This window comes from Fistularia commersonii, chromosome 22, assembly GCF_037954325.1.
Source record: "Fistularia commersonii isolate RoL2024-O1a breed Wild chromosome 22, RoL_Fcom_v1.0, whole genome shotgun sequence".
NCBI classification, from domain to species: Eukaryota; Metazoa; Chordata; class Actinopteri; order Syngnathiformes; family Fistulariidae; genus Fistularia; species Fistularia commersonii.
In genome coordinates this window covers 1876288-1895032 of record NC_141305.1, presented here as the reverse complement: position 1 = coordinate 1895032, position 18745 = coordinate 1876288, and the positions used below count along the sequence as shown (strand labels likewise).

Below are 18745 nucleotides of genomic sequence, written 5' to 3'. Positions count from 1 at the left end.
CATATAGAGACATTCATCTGTTCACTTGTCATATAGTGTCACTTAATTCACCCTGTCAATTTTTCATATAGAGACGTACAAAATGCATACCATTCATGCTGTCATTTGCACTTTGTATATATATATATATACTGGTCATATAGAGTCACTTCATTCACCCTGTCATTCATATGTCATATAGAGTTATGCAACCAATCATTTTGACGTTATATAAAAAAATTCACACCCTCTCATTCACACGCAATGTAGAGAGATATGACATCTATACCATTCATGCTGTCATTTATTTGCATGTTATATAAAGACTCCCTCATTCACTGGTCATACAGTCGCACCGTTCGCCCCGTCATTCATTTGTCATATAAAGACATTCATCTGTTCACTTGTCATATAGAGTCACTAAATTCACCCTGTCAAATTTTCATATAGAGACGTATAACATGCATACCATTCATGCTGTCATTCACACTTTATTTATATATACATACATATTCTGGTCATATAGTGTCCCTAAATTCACCCTGTCATTCATTTTTCATATAGAGACGTACAACATGCATACCATTCATGCTGTCATTTGCACTTTGTACAAATATTTATAGACATATGCTGGTCATATAGAGTCACTCCATTCACCCTGTCATTTATATGTCATATAGAGATATACAACCAATCATTTTGACGTCATATAGAAAAATGCGCCCGTTCACCCTCTCATTCACACCTCATGTAGAGACATACAACATATGTGCACCATTCATGCTGTCATTCACATGTTATATAGAGACGACCATTTACTCCCTCATTCATATGTCATAAAGAAACATGGATCCATTCAATTGTCATGCAGAGCCACTACATTCACCCTGTCATTCATTTTTCATATAGAGACGTACAACATGCATACAATTTATGCTGTCATCGCACTTTATATATATATATATATATATATATATATATATATATATATGAACATACATGTATTGGTCATGTAGAGCCACTACATTCACCCTGTCATTCCTTTTTCATATAAAGACGTACAACATGCATACCATTCATGCTGTCATTCACACTTTATATACGGGACCGTCTCAGAAAATTAGAATATTGTGATAAAGTTCTTTATTTTCTGTAATGCAATTACAAAAACAAAAATGTCATACATTCTGGATTCATTACAAATCAACTGAAATATTGCAAGCCTTATAGTATTTTAATATTGCTTATTATGGCTTAAACCTTCAGAAAACTCAAATATCCTATCTCAAAATATTAGCATATCATGAAAAAGTAATTTTTTTTTTAAATGCATTACAGAAGATAAAGAACTTCATCACAATATTCTAATTTTCAGAGACAGTCCTGTATATATACATACATATACTGGTCATATAGAGTCACTAAATTCACCCTGTCATTCATTTTTCATATAGAGACGTATAACATGCATACGATTCATGCTGTCATTCGCACTTTATATACAGGACTGTCTTAGAAAATTAGAATATTGTGAAAAAGTTCAACAAAAATGTCATACATTTTGGATTCATTTCAAATCAACTGAAATATTACAAGCCTTTCGTTACTTTAATATTGCTGATTATGGCTTACATCTTAAGAAAACTCAAAAATCCTATCTCAAAATATTAGAATATCATGAAAAAGTAGTTTTGTTTTTTTTTTTTAAATTGCATTATTCCATTCATAAACCTCCTCTCTGGTCTCCCTCCAGACCTCCGACCCAATCCGTCAATCCCAAAGCTCTCTAATTCCTCAAACCCGATGCGGTTTCCAAAGATCGCCCCGGAGCAGGAAGTTGTTCCCCGTTTACCGTAAAACTCGGCAAACTCATTTCAAGATTTTCCTCACTCCATTTCGCATAAGCGAGAATAATAATTTAATCTCAACCATTTCCTTGCTAGAATGCTTGCAATTACTTTGGTCATTAATGGATGACTTACAATGCCTTGAGAATGTACTATACCATGATTAGTGGGGACAGAGAAAAAAAAAGCAAATATAATGAAACTAATCGGTGTTTGTGGAGGAATAAAAAAAAATATGAATTAATCAGCCGCCCTTTAAATGGTCCACGCCTGGGTCCCTGCTGTTTGTTGCCATTCTGGGCCGCATTGTTTGTTTTCTGCACAATGAAGCGATGGATTCAGCAAATGACAAACTGGGAAAAACAAAAGAAATAATTATTATTATGAAAAAAAAGGCTAACCAACGACATGTAAGATGTAAACATTCATTGACTGATAAGAACGATGGACGCTAATGCAAGTTTGAACCGATGACATTTCAGTTTGTTTCCTTTTCGATCCGAAATATCAACCGCATCATGTAACTTTACAAACAAATATTTATTTATTCATTCATTCATTCAGTTCACCTCGGGGTCAGGAGGGGGCACATTGCTTACCTTCTATAAATACATATTTTTTTTATGTCTGTACTTATATACCTACATATATATGTATTTACATGTAAATATGTATATTTATACATATACATATTTGTATGTGTGCGCAGTTATATGTCTACATATGTGTGTATATATAATTATTTATTTTGCACACACACACACAAACACACACACACACACGTATATATATATATATGTATGTATTTATATGTATATACCTGTATATTGACATGAATATACATGTGTATAAATATACGTATACATACATATAAATGTACACACACATATTTATGTATGTATGTATGTATGTATATATATATATATATACATATAGATGCACAACAAAAAATATATCCATACTGTATATATGTATATGTATGTATATACAGATATGCATATCTATATCTATATTAGTTTTTAATATATGTGTGTATATATATATATATATATATATATATATACACACATACTTATATTTGTCTATGCAAATACATTTTTATACAGAATTTATACAAGCATAAATAGATGTATGTATGTCTATATGCGTGTGTTACATGTTTGTGTGTCACATGTATATACATATGTATATATACATATGTAGACAGATATATTTATGTATGAATGTATCAATTTATATACGTATATATATATATATATATATATATGAATGAAAATATAGGTGCACAACAAAAAAATGTCCATACTGTGTATATTTATATATATATATGTGTGTGTATACAGATATGTATATCTATATTTGTATGAGTTTTTTAATATATATATATATATATATATATGTTTATACAAATACATAGAATTATACAAGCATACATAGATATGTACGTCTATATGTGTGTGTTACATGTTTGTGTATATAAATGTATATATACACGTACTATAAAAACATACATACATATATACTATATATACTATATATCTATATATGTGTGCTGAATGTATGCATGTATGAAAAGGTCCATCTCAGTCAGAGCTCAGTGGCTCTGCTGCTTCTTCCATTTTCCTCTCTCAGATCTCCCGCTCTAATATTCCGTTTCAAAACCCACTCATTAGAAATACTTTATGGCCCTAATTATTGATCGGGTTCTCAGAGAGGACGCAGATGTAACTCGCACTCCTCAGCAGTTTTTGTCGGAATGAGTTTGCGGGGGTTCGGGGATTGAAGGTTTGGGAAAGGGTGATACACTTTTCTCCTATTGTTTTTTTCTTTATTATTAATTTTTTTCCGGTGCAGCTCAGCACGTCTTTAAGGCAGCACCGCGTAAGCAATTAAACAAAAGCGTATCATTATCATATTTGTATCGGGGCGCGATGATAAACATTTACGATTCATTGGGATTCATTTGTGATTCGGAAGTTTTTATCTCTACAAACTGCTTCCTAAAAGTTGCAGTACGCAGTCTGTTTCACACTCTGGGAACTTTGTTTTTCCTTGAACTTTTTGTAAAACCGAGGCGTTTCTTGGCAAATTCAGACAGCAGAGGAACCAGGAACCTTCAGCTCTTAGAACCATCTTCGCTCCTTCTCCGACGCTTTCTTGCGGTTCCATACGTAGGAGATTGGTGGAAGTTGTAAGTTAATGATGAGCAGATACTTCTTGCAGAGCGTCGGCTTTAAAAACGACTTTGTCACTTTTCAGATGTTTCCTCGTGACAAAACGGCCCAAAACTGTGTGACAAAGAGAAGGCTCAGGATGGTTTTGCAGGGGAACGTCAACATTTTGGGCTGAATAAGAGCAGCGTTAGCTTGTGGCTAACGGGACTCTTCACACGGCAAAGCAAGGCAGGGAGAATCAGAATCAGAATTGGAAAAAAACGTGATTTGTCCCCCGAGGGGCAATAGCATCGAATTGTGAACATCAAAGAATAAAATTGTAAAAAAGAATAGAATTAAATATTGAATCAAATTACAAAAATTAAGAAAAAGAATAAAATTAAAGATTTATATATATATATATATATATATAAAACTTAAAGGAAAGGTGTGCAAGACAGTGGCGCGACTAGCGATGCTGTATGCTCTAGAAACAGTGACAATGACCAAAAGACAAGAGGCAGAGCTTGAAGTCGCAGAGATGGAGAAGCTGAGCTTCTCTTTGGGAGTGACCAGGATGCATAGGATCAGGAATGAGTCCATCAGAGGGATGGCACATGTTAGATGTTTTGGAGAGAAGGCTAGAGAAGCCAGAAAGGGATAGTGAGAAGGAAATTGAGGTCGAGAAGAAGATTGATGGACGTAGTGAGAGAGGATATGAGGTGAGTTGGTGTGAAAGAGGAGGATCCAGAGAATAAGGTTAGCTGGAGAAGGTTGATTTGCTGTGGAGACCCCTGAAGAGAAAAGCTCTAAAGGAAAAGAGGGATTTGTCACAGGGGTGCAGGACATGTATGACCAAGACAAAGTGATGACTGGGATGGTTGGAAATGAACAGTCCTCTGTTCATACCCAAACGATGGTGAAGATCTGGGTAGAAGGTTGCCGAAGGTGGAGGAAGGAAGTCTAGAGGAAGACCAAAGAGAAGATTTATGGTGAGAAAAGGTATGAAGTTAGTTGGCGTGAGAGAGGAGGATCCAGAGAACAGGGTTAGATGGAGGAAGTTGATTCACTGTTGCCCCTGAAGGGAAAAGCCTAAAGGAAAAGAAGAAGATATATATCTATAGAGAAGTTACTGTACAGAATTGCGCAAAATTGTAAGTAAGCTCACCCTGCATTTATATAACAAATATATCATGAGCGGCGTCACACTGGAATGGCAATGAGGGTTTTGCACGGTTCCTGGGAATTGCGGAGTTGGACGGCTCTGGGGACAAAGGTCCAACTCCTTCTCGAAGGGTGGGTTTAAGATGCTGTTTTTGAGCGGTTGGCCACTTATTTCAGATCAGACCAAGTTGGTGCGTTCCGGCTGATTCCTTTGGTGATGCAATGGAACCGGCAGGTGAAGGAGAAGGTCGTTTTCAAGGAAGGTTGGGATTGTAGCCGCCAACCAGCAACCTTTGGGTGGTGGTTAAAAACTAAGATCATTATTGTCTCTCCGTGTTCTTGTCGGCTTCCTCTTCTTCTTCCCCTGGAGGAGGCGACTTCCTGGAACCAATTTTGGTTCCAGACGGAACTTTTCCAATGTCCGAAAGCGTCTAATTCACTTTCTTTCCTTCGCCGGACAGACGGTGCGCACCATCCGCCGGCGGCGCTGCTACCCGCCCACCTGGAAGCGCTGGGCGTTCTTCCTCTTCCCGGGCACCATGATCGCCACGTCCGCCGTGGCCCTCTACGCCTTCGTGGAGACGGAGGAGAACTACTTCTACATCCACAGCATCTGGCACATGCTGATCGCGGGGAGCGTGGGCTTCCTCCTCCCGCCCCGCGCCAAACCCGACGCCAAGGTGACTCCGCTGAAGCGTAGGCGAGGCTGCGGCTATCAGCTGTGCGTGAACGAGCATGAAGAACTGGGCCTGGTGGACCCGGCCATCATCTCCATAAACAGCATCTGCACCAGCTGATAAACTCCTCCACCCTCCGCCCACTACACCCCCCCCCCCCCACCTGACAGACACTCCATTGCCTTCTTTTACTTGGGAAGTTCACACACACTCACACACACACACACACACGGGAAATTAAGCCACAGAACTTGAAAAACAAACCGATGTAAATACTTTAATGCGGACGTGACACAATTGGATTCTTTCTTCTGCTGTTATCGCCATGGTAATACAACTGCATTTATTATTATTATTATTATTATTATTATACATGAATATATATTATAGTTCAAGTCCCGATGAATCGTGGGTGTAAATCTACACACTGTTGTTTGTGAATATGCATTTGAAGTCAAAGCTGAACACTGCTGCTATCTGACGGTGACTGTAAAACTGCTTCTGTTACGGTAGTTATTTATTGGAGGTCCTGGAAAAAGGACGGTGATAAACGACCTATCGGGGTTCAGAGAGGGGCGGGCGGTTCGTCAAAGGGTACGGCTTTTCTTTCAATTCTTTTTGGAATATTATCTTTTTGCACTGAGACACAAGTTCAAAAAAGTGTTATTCTGTACATTTTTATAACGGTATGAGCACCAAGCTAAAGGGGGGCGGGAGGGCGGGAGGGGTCACAAATGTAAAGCCTAGTCGTCGTGTGGAATGTTATAGACCGTCTTTTTTGGCAAAATCGCAATGTATCCGCTTTTACACGAATGTGCTGATTTGTTCCCCGGGGGGGGAACGGTTCCAAAGTGCAGCTGCCTGTTTCCGAGGTCGGGGTTCGTCTCAAAAGAAACCTCAAAAACCAAGGCCGTCGCCGCGCTCCCTCTCCGACAGGATCTGTGTGCGACACCGCGTTCATAAACAATAAATGTTTTCTTTCTTTCTTCGCCTCGGCGTCGCTCCTGCTTTTCGGTTCTCCGAGACGAAGGCGTGGCGACGGCGATTCCCGACGACGGCGTCCTCCCAGGATGAGAGCGAGGAATAAATAATTCTCACACGAAGCCTTTCAAGACCGTTCACTCGACACGTAATTAGCCGGAGCTTCTTAGGGTTTAGATTTTATTTTATTTATTTTTTGGACAGAATATAATGAGACGTGACATAAGCGAAGACTCCTGCACGTGTGCGACGCCTTGGGAGGCGCCGGTGATGGATGACACAATGAGGGCTGCGAGATGAGGTTTTCTTTCTCTTCAGGGGGGGAAACGACGGATTTTAAAATCTGCTATTTTTAAAAATATCGAGCAGCGATTCCGCCCAAAAACATGCCGGAGGTACATCAAGATCCGCCCAGACGTGTGAATGAGAGGGTGAATGGTGGAAGTTCACAATAAGTCCCCCCCCCCCCCCCTCAGGACTTTGACAGGGTAGCCTTCTTCAAAACACCTGATGCAATAAAGATACTGGGAAAAAAGAAAGAAAAAAAAAACATCAAATGGATCTTCGCTCCTCCTCTGGTGTGATCCAGGTCTCTGAGGGCCACGTTCACAGGAACGCTGCTTCAAGTCAGCTTCACATGACGGGCCGTTCAAAGACAAAAAAAAAATGTGTCCTGTTTTTCAATATTGTACACCTTCTGAAATAATCTAAAAATGACCTAAAACTCACATAAAAAAACACTTAAATTTTAGATAAAAATAATTAATTTGAAGAAATGTATATTTTATATAATTTTTTTTCTCAATAAATCAAAAACTAGCAGCTAAATTTTTCCTCAGACGGATCAGTTTGCAGTGCTTGGGTATGCCATGTCCCCTACGAAGAAAAACAACAGCTTCGATTAGATTTATTCCCGTAAATAAAAAGTTTTGACGTGCCGCTGTCTCTTACTGTACGCCTGAGCTTTTGAAGCTACATGTATCGCTAAGCTAATCGTCAATTAGCATTGAATAAAGCGCTGCTATATGTGTAGCATTGTTATTCTCCATTGTCGTTGGATAATGGATGAACGGTGAATCTCGACTTTCCGAGGAAGCAGAATATTTAGTTAGCTAAACATTGTCTAAAAAAAAGAACGTTGACGAGCAGGTTTATTCATCTCCTACCCTAAAATAGCCCAATCGCAATCTCAGTGTTGCCGCTTCCTTTTGCTTCGCTAATCTGTTGACACGACTGGTTGTCTGTTAGCATCGAGTAAAGCGATGCTAGACGTGTCGCATTGTTATTCTCACACCGCTAGAGATGCAGAGATCCCAGGAAACTGAAACTCAGCGAGAAACCATCTGAGAAGCTAAGCGGCTACAAAGCTAACCATGCTACACAGGTCTGATTGCGGTTTGCTCATGACTCAAGACTTCTTAAGTTAGCAGAATATCCAGTTAGCATCAACATGCTGCAAAAATCAGCAACAAGCAGATGCGCTCCTTCCTAGCCTAAAATAGGCTAAACGCAATCATCAGCATAGCTATGCTACATTTGTATTTTCTTTCCTATTCTTATGCCGAAGGTGCGCAGACAGTCAGGTTTTGCTGTTAATAAAGTAAACTGGAACTCGAGGCTCACGTAGCATTGCAAACGTGCTGAGCTAACCGAGCTACGCCGCTATGATCGTGGCTCAAGACTTCGACCACGAGCGGAGAAAGTCATCGCTACCCTGCATGAAAAGAAAACCCAAAACCTCCAAAATAGCGAAAACCACGAGGTGTACTTTGTAAATTGGCTCGCCTCAGATGTGCCCGGCAGAGTCATGCTAGCTGCTCCCTCATTTCCAGTCTTGGCACTAAGCTGCTTATTTTACCGCCCTGCTGAGGCAGACAGGCATGACAGCGCTATCTTTCCCTTTCATCTAAATCTGCAGGAAAATGCGTATTCCTATAAGGAGGGCCTGAAAACTAGTTTGAAAACAAACTAGAAAATTGATTAAGCCGGTAATCATATAATAAACCGTAGGAGCCAAAATAAAGATGTGAGACTTGTTATGGAAGACGTCATTATTTCCAGCGAAAAAGCAGGAATCAACCCCGTTTTTACCGTCCAATCGTTCGTCGTCGTCGGACCCCCCCGAAGGAACATCTAAACAAACAACCGCGAGCGCCTCAACTGAAGATCCGTCCTCCGGTCCGAGCGCGTAAATCGGACAATCGCCGATCTAAAAGGCCTCCGTTGATATTGAAATGAGAGACTAAAAAAATCCAAACACTAGCTCGGAACCCCCCCCCCCCCCCCTTCGGCCCCCTCCAGCCGCCACTCCAATAACAAGCCAAGTAATGGAAATTCTTGTAATAAGAGACTCAATCTCGGGAGTGCAGAGTGCACCCCTTGGCGGGAACGAAAAGGGCCTGTGACTGTACTTAATGAGACAAATTAGACCGAAATGACAAGGGGCTTAGATATTGAAATTTCAAACGGCGAATGCAACTGTATCTCCGCGCGCACGTGGAATCAAAAGCCAGCGCCTGCTTTGTATTCATAGGATCTGGACCAACACATCTTACAAGATTATTACTCTGACACACCGTAACCTCCAGCACCGGAGCAATTTCAGCTGCTCTTATTTGCGCTGCTTTATTTATTTCTTTATTTTTTTTTTCCCCGGGATAAAAAAAAAAACGCGGCGTTCCGTCGACAGGCCGAGCCGCAGGAATGTGATGAGCTGCACGGTGCCGAAAAATATCAATACCGCGGCTTTCCATTTTTATTTTACTTTCTAGATTACATTTCGCTATCTGGTTGTTTAATATTGTTTTCTTCTCCTTCTTTTTTTTTCCCCCCCCAAAAAGGAGACATTTCTGCGGACGCTTTTTCCCGAACCGTCTTTTCGCCACGCGGGCGCCGCTTCGCACTCATTTAGCAATTTCAAAGCGCGCGTTATTTATTTTTTTTCAAAACACTTCACAGCGTTTCCCGAAATCAGATACGTAATTGAACGTCAACCAACCCCCTCCTCGGTGTTTCTCTTGGAAAAACATTTCTTTTTCAAATGCCACAGCTGTAATTTACCAATTAACCAAACCCCCTCGTTCTCGCGGTTGAAGAGAGTTACTGCTTATTTGCGCCTTCCAAAATTTCACGGGCCGAACATTTTAAACGGTTTCAACCTGATTGCCTTGAAAAACGGCAGAACTTTAACAGACAACCTTTTAAACATTTCACACTAATTGAAAAAGCAACATTTTTTTTATCCGCCTTTTCCCAAAAAAGCCACACATTTGCTCTCAAACTTTCTCGCACAAAAACAAACCGAGCCACTTCACATGCCTTCCAAATGTCACAATTCGGCCTTTCGGCTCAAAGGTCGTCTGTAAAAAGTTCGTTATACTTTAAAACGGATGCGCCTGTGGTTCGAACTGAACTCCTTCTTGGTTGCTATGGTGACAGACGGACCGGCTGACAAGAGGAACAACGTGAATCTGTTTGCAGATGACATCGTGATGTGAATGAGGCCCGACTGGAGGTTGGTGAAGCTACAGGGGGTTCAGATGAAGAAGTTGGAGTTCCGTACTACCTGTATGTAAGCCGCACCACCTAAAAATAACTAAATAATATTAGATATTTACACAGAATTTTTTTTTAAACAACTTTTAATGCAATGCATAGCGTTACCATCGACAAACGGAAATGCTTTTTTTTCCGTGCGTGCACAACGGTTGATGAATAAGATGAATAATAAACGCGTGAAAAAGGAAATCCATCCATCCATTTTTGATCCCTGCTTTGTCCTGATCCAGAAGATCACGATCTTGGTCGTCCTCCTTTGCGGTAAAACCATTAAATTCGTCTTCTTCGGCGTCGGAATTGAACGGCCTCAGAATTTCAAGGTCATTTCATCGGTCCGAGGTGACGATGCCAAATATTTTGGCAGTGTGAAGCTTGTTTGTCCAATAAAATCCATAACTTAGCCGGATCCTTGTTTCAGCCACAGCGTTAGAAATATCACTGGAACAAACAAACATATATATCCATATATATACATATTAATTTCTATATATTAATATATTTATTGTATTATATTACATATTATATTATATTTACATGTTCAAAAATATCCATACATACATACCTATTTATATGTACATACAAAATATAAATATATACCTGGATACATATATATATACACATACATGAGTTTACACATATATACGTACATTCATATATACAGTAACATAAACTTATATATATATAAATATATATAAATACATATAAATAGGAATATATAGATACCTACTTACATTCATTTATACATACACTTAGACACATACGTATATATATATATATATATATATATATATTCCCATAAAAATAAACATATATACGTACAGATATGTTCATATACATACATACATTCATACATATATACATATGTACATTCATAGAAATTCATGTATATACATATACACAAAAATATACGTACAGACATCTATAGCTACATACATATAAAAAAAAATATATATATATAAATAAATACATGCATATATCGATAACTGCATACATATGGATACATATGTACATACATATACAGATATATATGCATACAGATAAATATTCAGATATTCAGTACATATTCATATACATACACAAATGTGTAAACACCGTCGTGCCTAGATATTTACATACATGCATTTGAACATACCTAGTACATATATTCAAACATACTTTCATTCATACATACAATTATACATATATAAACAGATATACATACATACATTAATACATAAATGTATAGATGCATATATATATATATATATATATATATATATATATAATAAAACATATATAAATACATATAGAACATATATAAAAACACTTATGTAGACCGTGGATATATACATTTATAAATTTATACGTACCTATACAAATATACATATAAATGTACATACATACATACTTATATACATAATTAGATAGAAAAATAAACACACAGATACATATATACAAACATGAATACATACAAATACAAAATAAATTTACCATACATATATTTACTAACAGTCATACATACATGTATATACGTGTATACATAAAACATATATATAGATATATATATTCATATAAACATCCATGTATACATACAAAAACATACATATATACAAATATACATACAAATTTATATATATATATATATATATATATATATATATATATATATTTAAAAAACATAATACATGAAATCATTAATATATAAATAAATATATATTTGGATGTATAAATATGTACATTGATACACATATATCAACATACATGCATACATTGTATATACATGTATATATCCATATATCAATATATGGACTAAACTAAAATATATACAATTATATATACAAATACATATATGCGCATATACATGAACATGATGAGCATATATACATTCATAAATTACACATATATACATTTGTACATATATGAATATATATACTTACATGTATAGACATAATTACAAATGCATATATACATATATAAATAAATTCAAACATGCATACATAAATATACAAATATATATATATACACATGAAAAGAACCATTTTTAGATACATATAGAAAAGAATACATATATACATTTACATACATATATACATTGATAAAGACACATATACACATACCCGCATATTTATATATGCATATATACATTGTTAAGTACAACATACGTACAAAAATATATACATAAATATGTCTATGTGTAAATAAAAAAATGTCCATATATCATACACATTTATATACATTATATACATTTATATACAGCTACATTTATAAATATATATACATACATACATACATACATGCATATTTGCACAAATTTATACATATATAAAAAACACAATTTTTTATAAAATTTTGTATATATTTTATATATATTTTAAATAAAAAATACATCAATATATACAAACATACTTATGCATATGTTTTATATATATTACATATTTTTATTATATATATTATATACACAATGTATATATAAATGAACATTTCTACACAAATACATTTTTGAATATATGTATTTAAATACATATATTCAAAAAAATATATAAACATGCAAACATACATCTATATTATACATACATATGTGCATATATTTAAACACATGCAAATATAAATATACAACGATATATATGTCCCTGCACACATTTACACATATATATATATACACACACACACACACACACACACACACACACATATACATACATATATAGATAGATATACAAACATACATAGACACATACATGTATATGGGTAAATACACACATAAATACTCATTTATATCTACATACATATTGTATTGTTTTACTTGAAACTCTGGCACATCAGTTTCCTTTGGGGTAAATAAAGTTGTTCTTATTCTTATTTTATTATTCTTAGAGGTAAATATATACATTCATACATAAATACAAATATGTGTACATACATATATACACTCAAAAATAACAGAAACTCTATACAAATATAATACATATATATATTAACACACATACATATAGATAGATATATTCATGCACATATATATACATGAACTAAAAAAATACATTTATACGAAAGCATTTATGTATATGTTTGTATAAATATTTATACAAATATATATATATATATATGCATGTGAATAATTGTATGTTGCTTATAAATTATATGCACTCTTTTTTATGCATATTTATGTCTACTTGGTTCTAAATATATTTATATAGTTTTATTTTCACATATTATTATTATCTATTCTTTACATATTTATACATCTATACATGTATGTATGTAATTGTATATGAATAAAAGTGTACATATGCATATATATATATGCATTTAACCAAATATGTATAACTAAGTATGTATGTATATATGCATATACATATATATGTTTATGTATGTATTTGTACGCTGTGTGCAATTATATATTTTATAAATAAATGTATATATGTCTATATGTATTTAGATATACATGTATTGAATTGTATTGTATTGTATTTGTATATATTTGTGATTATTCATGTATATATATGTAATTATATAGCTATAACATATTTAGAATATATGTTTATATGTCAGTACACATATGTTAGAATTTATATATATGTATATAGATATACATATGCATGTATATATGTGGTCATGTAGCTGTTTGTATATACGTATTTATATTTGTACATATGCATACTTGTTTACATACATTGGTATGTGCATATGTGTATTTGTATGTTTTTGTATGTATGTATATATGTATATATGTCAGTATATATATTTGTTTTTGTATATAATATAAATATATGTTTTTGTGTATGTATATATATGAATATATATATGTTTATAAATATATACATAAATAAAACATATATATGTATGTTTGTAAGTATATATGTATGTATGCATGTATGTATGTATGTATGTATGTATGTATGTATGTATGCATGTACATATGTTCTAAGAAATATATTTGTATAATTGTATGTATATATACATATATATGTTTGTCTGTTGTCTGTAAATATGTTTGTATTTATGCATGGATATATTTTTTTATGTCTTTATGTTTGTCTGTACTTTTGTATACATTCATATATGTATATGTGTATGAATGTAGGTATATATACATTTGTACATATATGATTTTTTATATATTAATTTACATATGAATGTATATATGTACATATGTATGTATATTTATGCATGCATGTATGTATGTATGTATGTATGTATGTTTACATGTATGTATGTACATATAATAATTTCTGTCTATTTGTGTATATTTTGTTTTTGTGTATATATTTTTTATTTATACATGAATACATGTACATATTTATTTATATTGTGTATACATATATGAATTGATGAATATATATTCGTGTATATGGATGTCTTTTTGTATGCATATACTAATGTTATATGTATGTATCTCCATGTATAACTGTATGTATGTATGAAAATATATATATGTGTATATTATATATAAATTTATTTTTTAAGGCAAAAACTTACTCTTCTTTTTCACTCAATAGCGATGTCATAATCTAAATGTATTGAATTTCATATTTATTTTCAATGTATATTTTAGAATTATTGAATTACACACACACAAACACACAAGTATATATTTTATATATATATAGTGTAAATGATATATTATATTTCATATTCAATCTCAGCTGGGATCAATGCAAAATTTCTGATTCTGATATATGGATATTAATATAAATAATAAGATAACTTTCTTTTTCTTAGTATTTATGAACCACATCCAAAACATTCAAACATTCTTGTACTTTTTATGTTTTTTGTTCATATAAATTTCTCAAATCAGTCACACATTTTTTTCTATCATACATATTATTTCCCAATTTGTTAATGGGAGGTCGTCAATAAAATTCAACCAAAAAAAAAAAAAAAAAACTTTAATTACTGTAGATTTAAAAATATCCATTATGTCAGACCTCCCGCCATTTAAATCGACAAAAAAAAACCTCATCCCAAAGTGATCATTACACATTCTGAGATGTATCACCTTCATCAACACCATCAACGCCGAAGCTGCAAGCTTTCCCCGACCGCCACGCCGCCACGTAGAGAAGGACGGCGTGCACTTGGCGATAAAACAAGCCGTCTGACGCTTTTTATTTTCCCGGACAGTAACAGAGAGGCGCTGCGTCCCAAATAGATATACAAGCCGCACACCCGCGTGCACGTCAGCCGTCTTTTCAAACTGCAGGACGGAGATAACCTCCAATTTCAATTCTCAGGGATGCTGTTGCAGAGCCGCCGCACAAACCAATGTCAAATATTTCGGAAACTCGACGACGGCGCGACGTAGGAATCGCGAGAATGTGAAAAAGTCTGACTATCGGGTGCATCTCGCACTCTGGGGGTAAAACCAAGTGAAACGCTGGCTTGGAAAAGTTTTAAAGTACATTTTTCGGGGTCATTTACTTCCAAAGAATTTCATTAGATGGGTTATTTTTGCTTATTTTTGTTTATTAAATTTATTTTTATCATTGCTATTATCACTCTGTTTATGTTGTTTCATTTTGGTTTTGTTTTTTTTTTTCCGTCCTGTTGTCCATTTTTATCCTTGATGTTGTTATTGTTGTTATTATTGTTGTTGTTGCTTTTGCTGTTTTCTAATTGTCTCTCTATTTATATTTATATTCATATTTATTGACAATATAACCGTTACAGGAAAAATAACCCAAAATGTAAAAGAAATAAAAGAAAAGAAAAAGAAAAAAAAAAGAAATAAAAAAATAAGATAAAATAAAAAAGAAAATAAAATAAATAAAAAAGTAAAAATAAAAATAAAAATAAATACATAAACAAACAAACAAACATTTTGGGTTATTTTTCCTGTAAAACCTTTCAGGTATTTTGGTTGGTTTGTCTGTTCAATAAATAAATAGACATAAGATAAGATAAACTTATCAATCTCCGTTGGTGAAATTTGGGAAAATATTTTTGTCATCGCAGTGTAACAGTTATATTGTCAATAAATATGAATATAAATATAAATAGAGAGACAATTGGAAGTTTGTTTATGTATTTATTTTTATTTTTTTTATTTGCTGAGGTGAGGGCCGGGCATTCAGCATGGATTATTTACATTAAATGCCAATGAACAATTTAATGACATTTTTGATTGCGTATGGCATACTTTTCATGGAACAAAATTAAAAGTTTTAAACCCAAATCACTGTCTTTCATATTTGAATAAAATGAGAAAAAAGTCTCAGGGAAAAAAAAAAAAAAAACGTCAGAGAGAATTCTCGGAAACATATCTCGATTAATTTGAAATATTACATATTATTCACTATGAAATGCTCACTATGAACTTCTTAATTCAAAATATTAACGGAGCAATGTGAATCCTTGCATTACTCGTTATCAAAAAGGAGAAATGCTGTGTTTTTCATTATTTTGATTTTAGACAGAGATCAAAAAATACGAAATACAAAAACAAGGAACTAGATTTTATTATTGATTTTATGACAGATGCTGCAGGCCGCTGTGAATTTGATTATGGGCTGCATTTGGCCCGCGGGCCGGACTTTGGACACGCCTGGTCTGAACAAATGAAATTCAATGGAAGTGAATGGCATGCGTCTATATAATATCTCCATTTCATGTGTGAGCGAGAGTGAATGGTTTCAGATCCACGTATGAATAGAACAAACCAAACAACCAGAAGTTTTACTGAAAAAAACAACCCAAAAAGATTTTTAATTTTTTTTTAAACCTCTCCGAACACAACAGTTTGCTCCCGCCTCCCAGCCAGTGAATGAGAGGGTGAATCCATGTTGATTCGAACATATGAACAAATGGACAAGTCATTTTAAATCCTGTTATTATTATATTATATTATAGTATATTATTATATATTATAATATATATATTATATATAATTTTTCAAATTAAAATATATTATAAATTATATTAAATACAATATTAAATACACTAAATTACACTAAATTACACTATTAAATACACTATATTAAATACACTATTAAGTACACTTAATTACACTATTAAATACACTATATTAAATACACTATTAAATACACTAAATTACACTAAATTACACTATTAAATACACTATATTAAATACACTATTAAATACACTAAATTACACTATTAAATACACTATATTAAATACACTATTAGATGCACTATTAAATACACTTAATTACACTATTAAATACACTATTAAATACACTAAATTACACTAAATTACACTATCAAATACACTATATTAAATACACTAAATTACACTATTAAATACACTATATTAAATACACTATTAAATACACTAAATTACACTATTAAATACACTATATTAAATACACTATTAGATGCACTATTAAATACACTTAATTACACCATTAAATACACTATATTAAATACACTATTAAATACACTAAATTACACTAAATTACACTAAATTACACTAAATTACACTATTAAATACACTATATTAAATACACTTAATTACACTAAATTACACTATTAAATACACTATATTAAATACAATATTAAATACACTTAATTACACTATTAAATACACTATATTAAATACACTATTAAATACACTTAATGACACTATTAAATACACTATATTAAATACACTATTAAATACACTTAATGACACTATTAAATACACTATTAAATACACTTAATTACACTATTAAATACACTATATTAAATACATTATTAAATACACTGCTGTGACTTGCATATGAACTCAAGTTACCTCCCATTCCTAATCCATAGGTGTTGTCCATGTCTTGATGGAACTTGTCATGTTGGAAAAGGAAGGGTCCATCTCTGAACCGTTCTCATAAAGTTGGGAGCATGGAATTGTCCAAATTGTCTCGGTATGCTTTCTTTCACCGAAACTCAGGGGCCAAAAACAAGCCTGCACCATAATCCACCCCCTCTACTAAATGCAATAAGACAAGTTGTGTTCTCCTGGCGACCGCCAAACTCAGACTCATCCATCAGATTTCCAGATGGAAAAGCACGATTCGTCTTTCCAGAGAACGTGTCTCCGCCGCTCTAGAATCGAGTCTTGGCGTGTTTTCATCCATTGACGCTTCGCACTCGGTGACCATGGTGACTCGGTGGCCGTGGAAAGCCATTCGGTGAAGCTCTACGCGCACGATTCTGAAGTTTGGAGCTTGATTTGAACACCTGATTCCGATCGTTTGGACGGGTGAGCGAATACTTTTGGCCATATAGTGTGTAATTCATGTGTCAATACAACGTTTATATCTTATAGACAGAGTCGGGAGTTGAACCCGGGACCTCCTGGCTGCGAGGCAGAAGGTCCGGACGCCGATGCAGACCCGGCGTGCAGGAGTCGATTTTACGACGGGGCCGCCGTTAGATCCCGGGTCGACACGGGATCGTACATAATTCAAAAGCG

General features: G+C 34.1%; 1 protein-coding gene across 2 annotated transcripts in view; it reads left to right on the top strand.

Moving 5' to 3' along the window:
* The window catches only part of tmem8b (transmembrane protein 8B), a 70501-nt gene extending 63696 nt beyond the window's left edge, over positions 1-6805 (top strand). For both annotated transcript variants that reach the window (XM_086170005.1, XM_086170006.1), the window contains exon 13: positions 5605-6805. In XM_086170005.1, the coding sequence (XP_086026131.1) occupies positions 5605-5940 (336 nt within the window). In that variant the 3' untranslated portion in view covers positions 5941-6805. The remainder of the gene's footprint in view (positions 1-5604) is intronic.
* The last annotated feature ends 11940 nt before the right edge of the window (positions 6806-18745 follow it).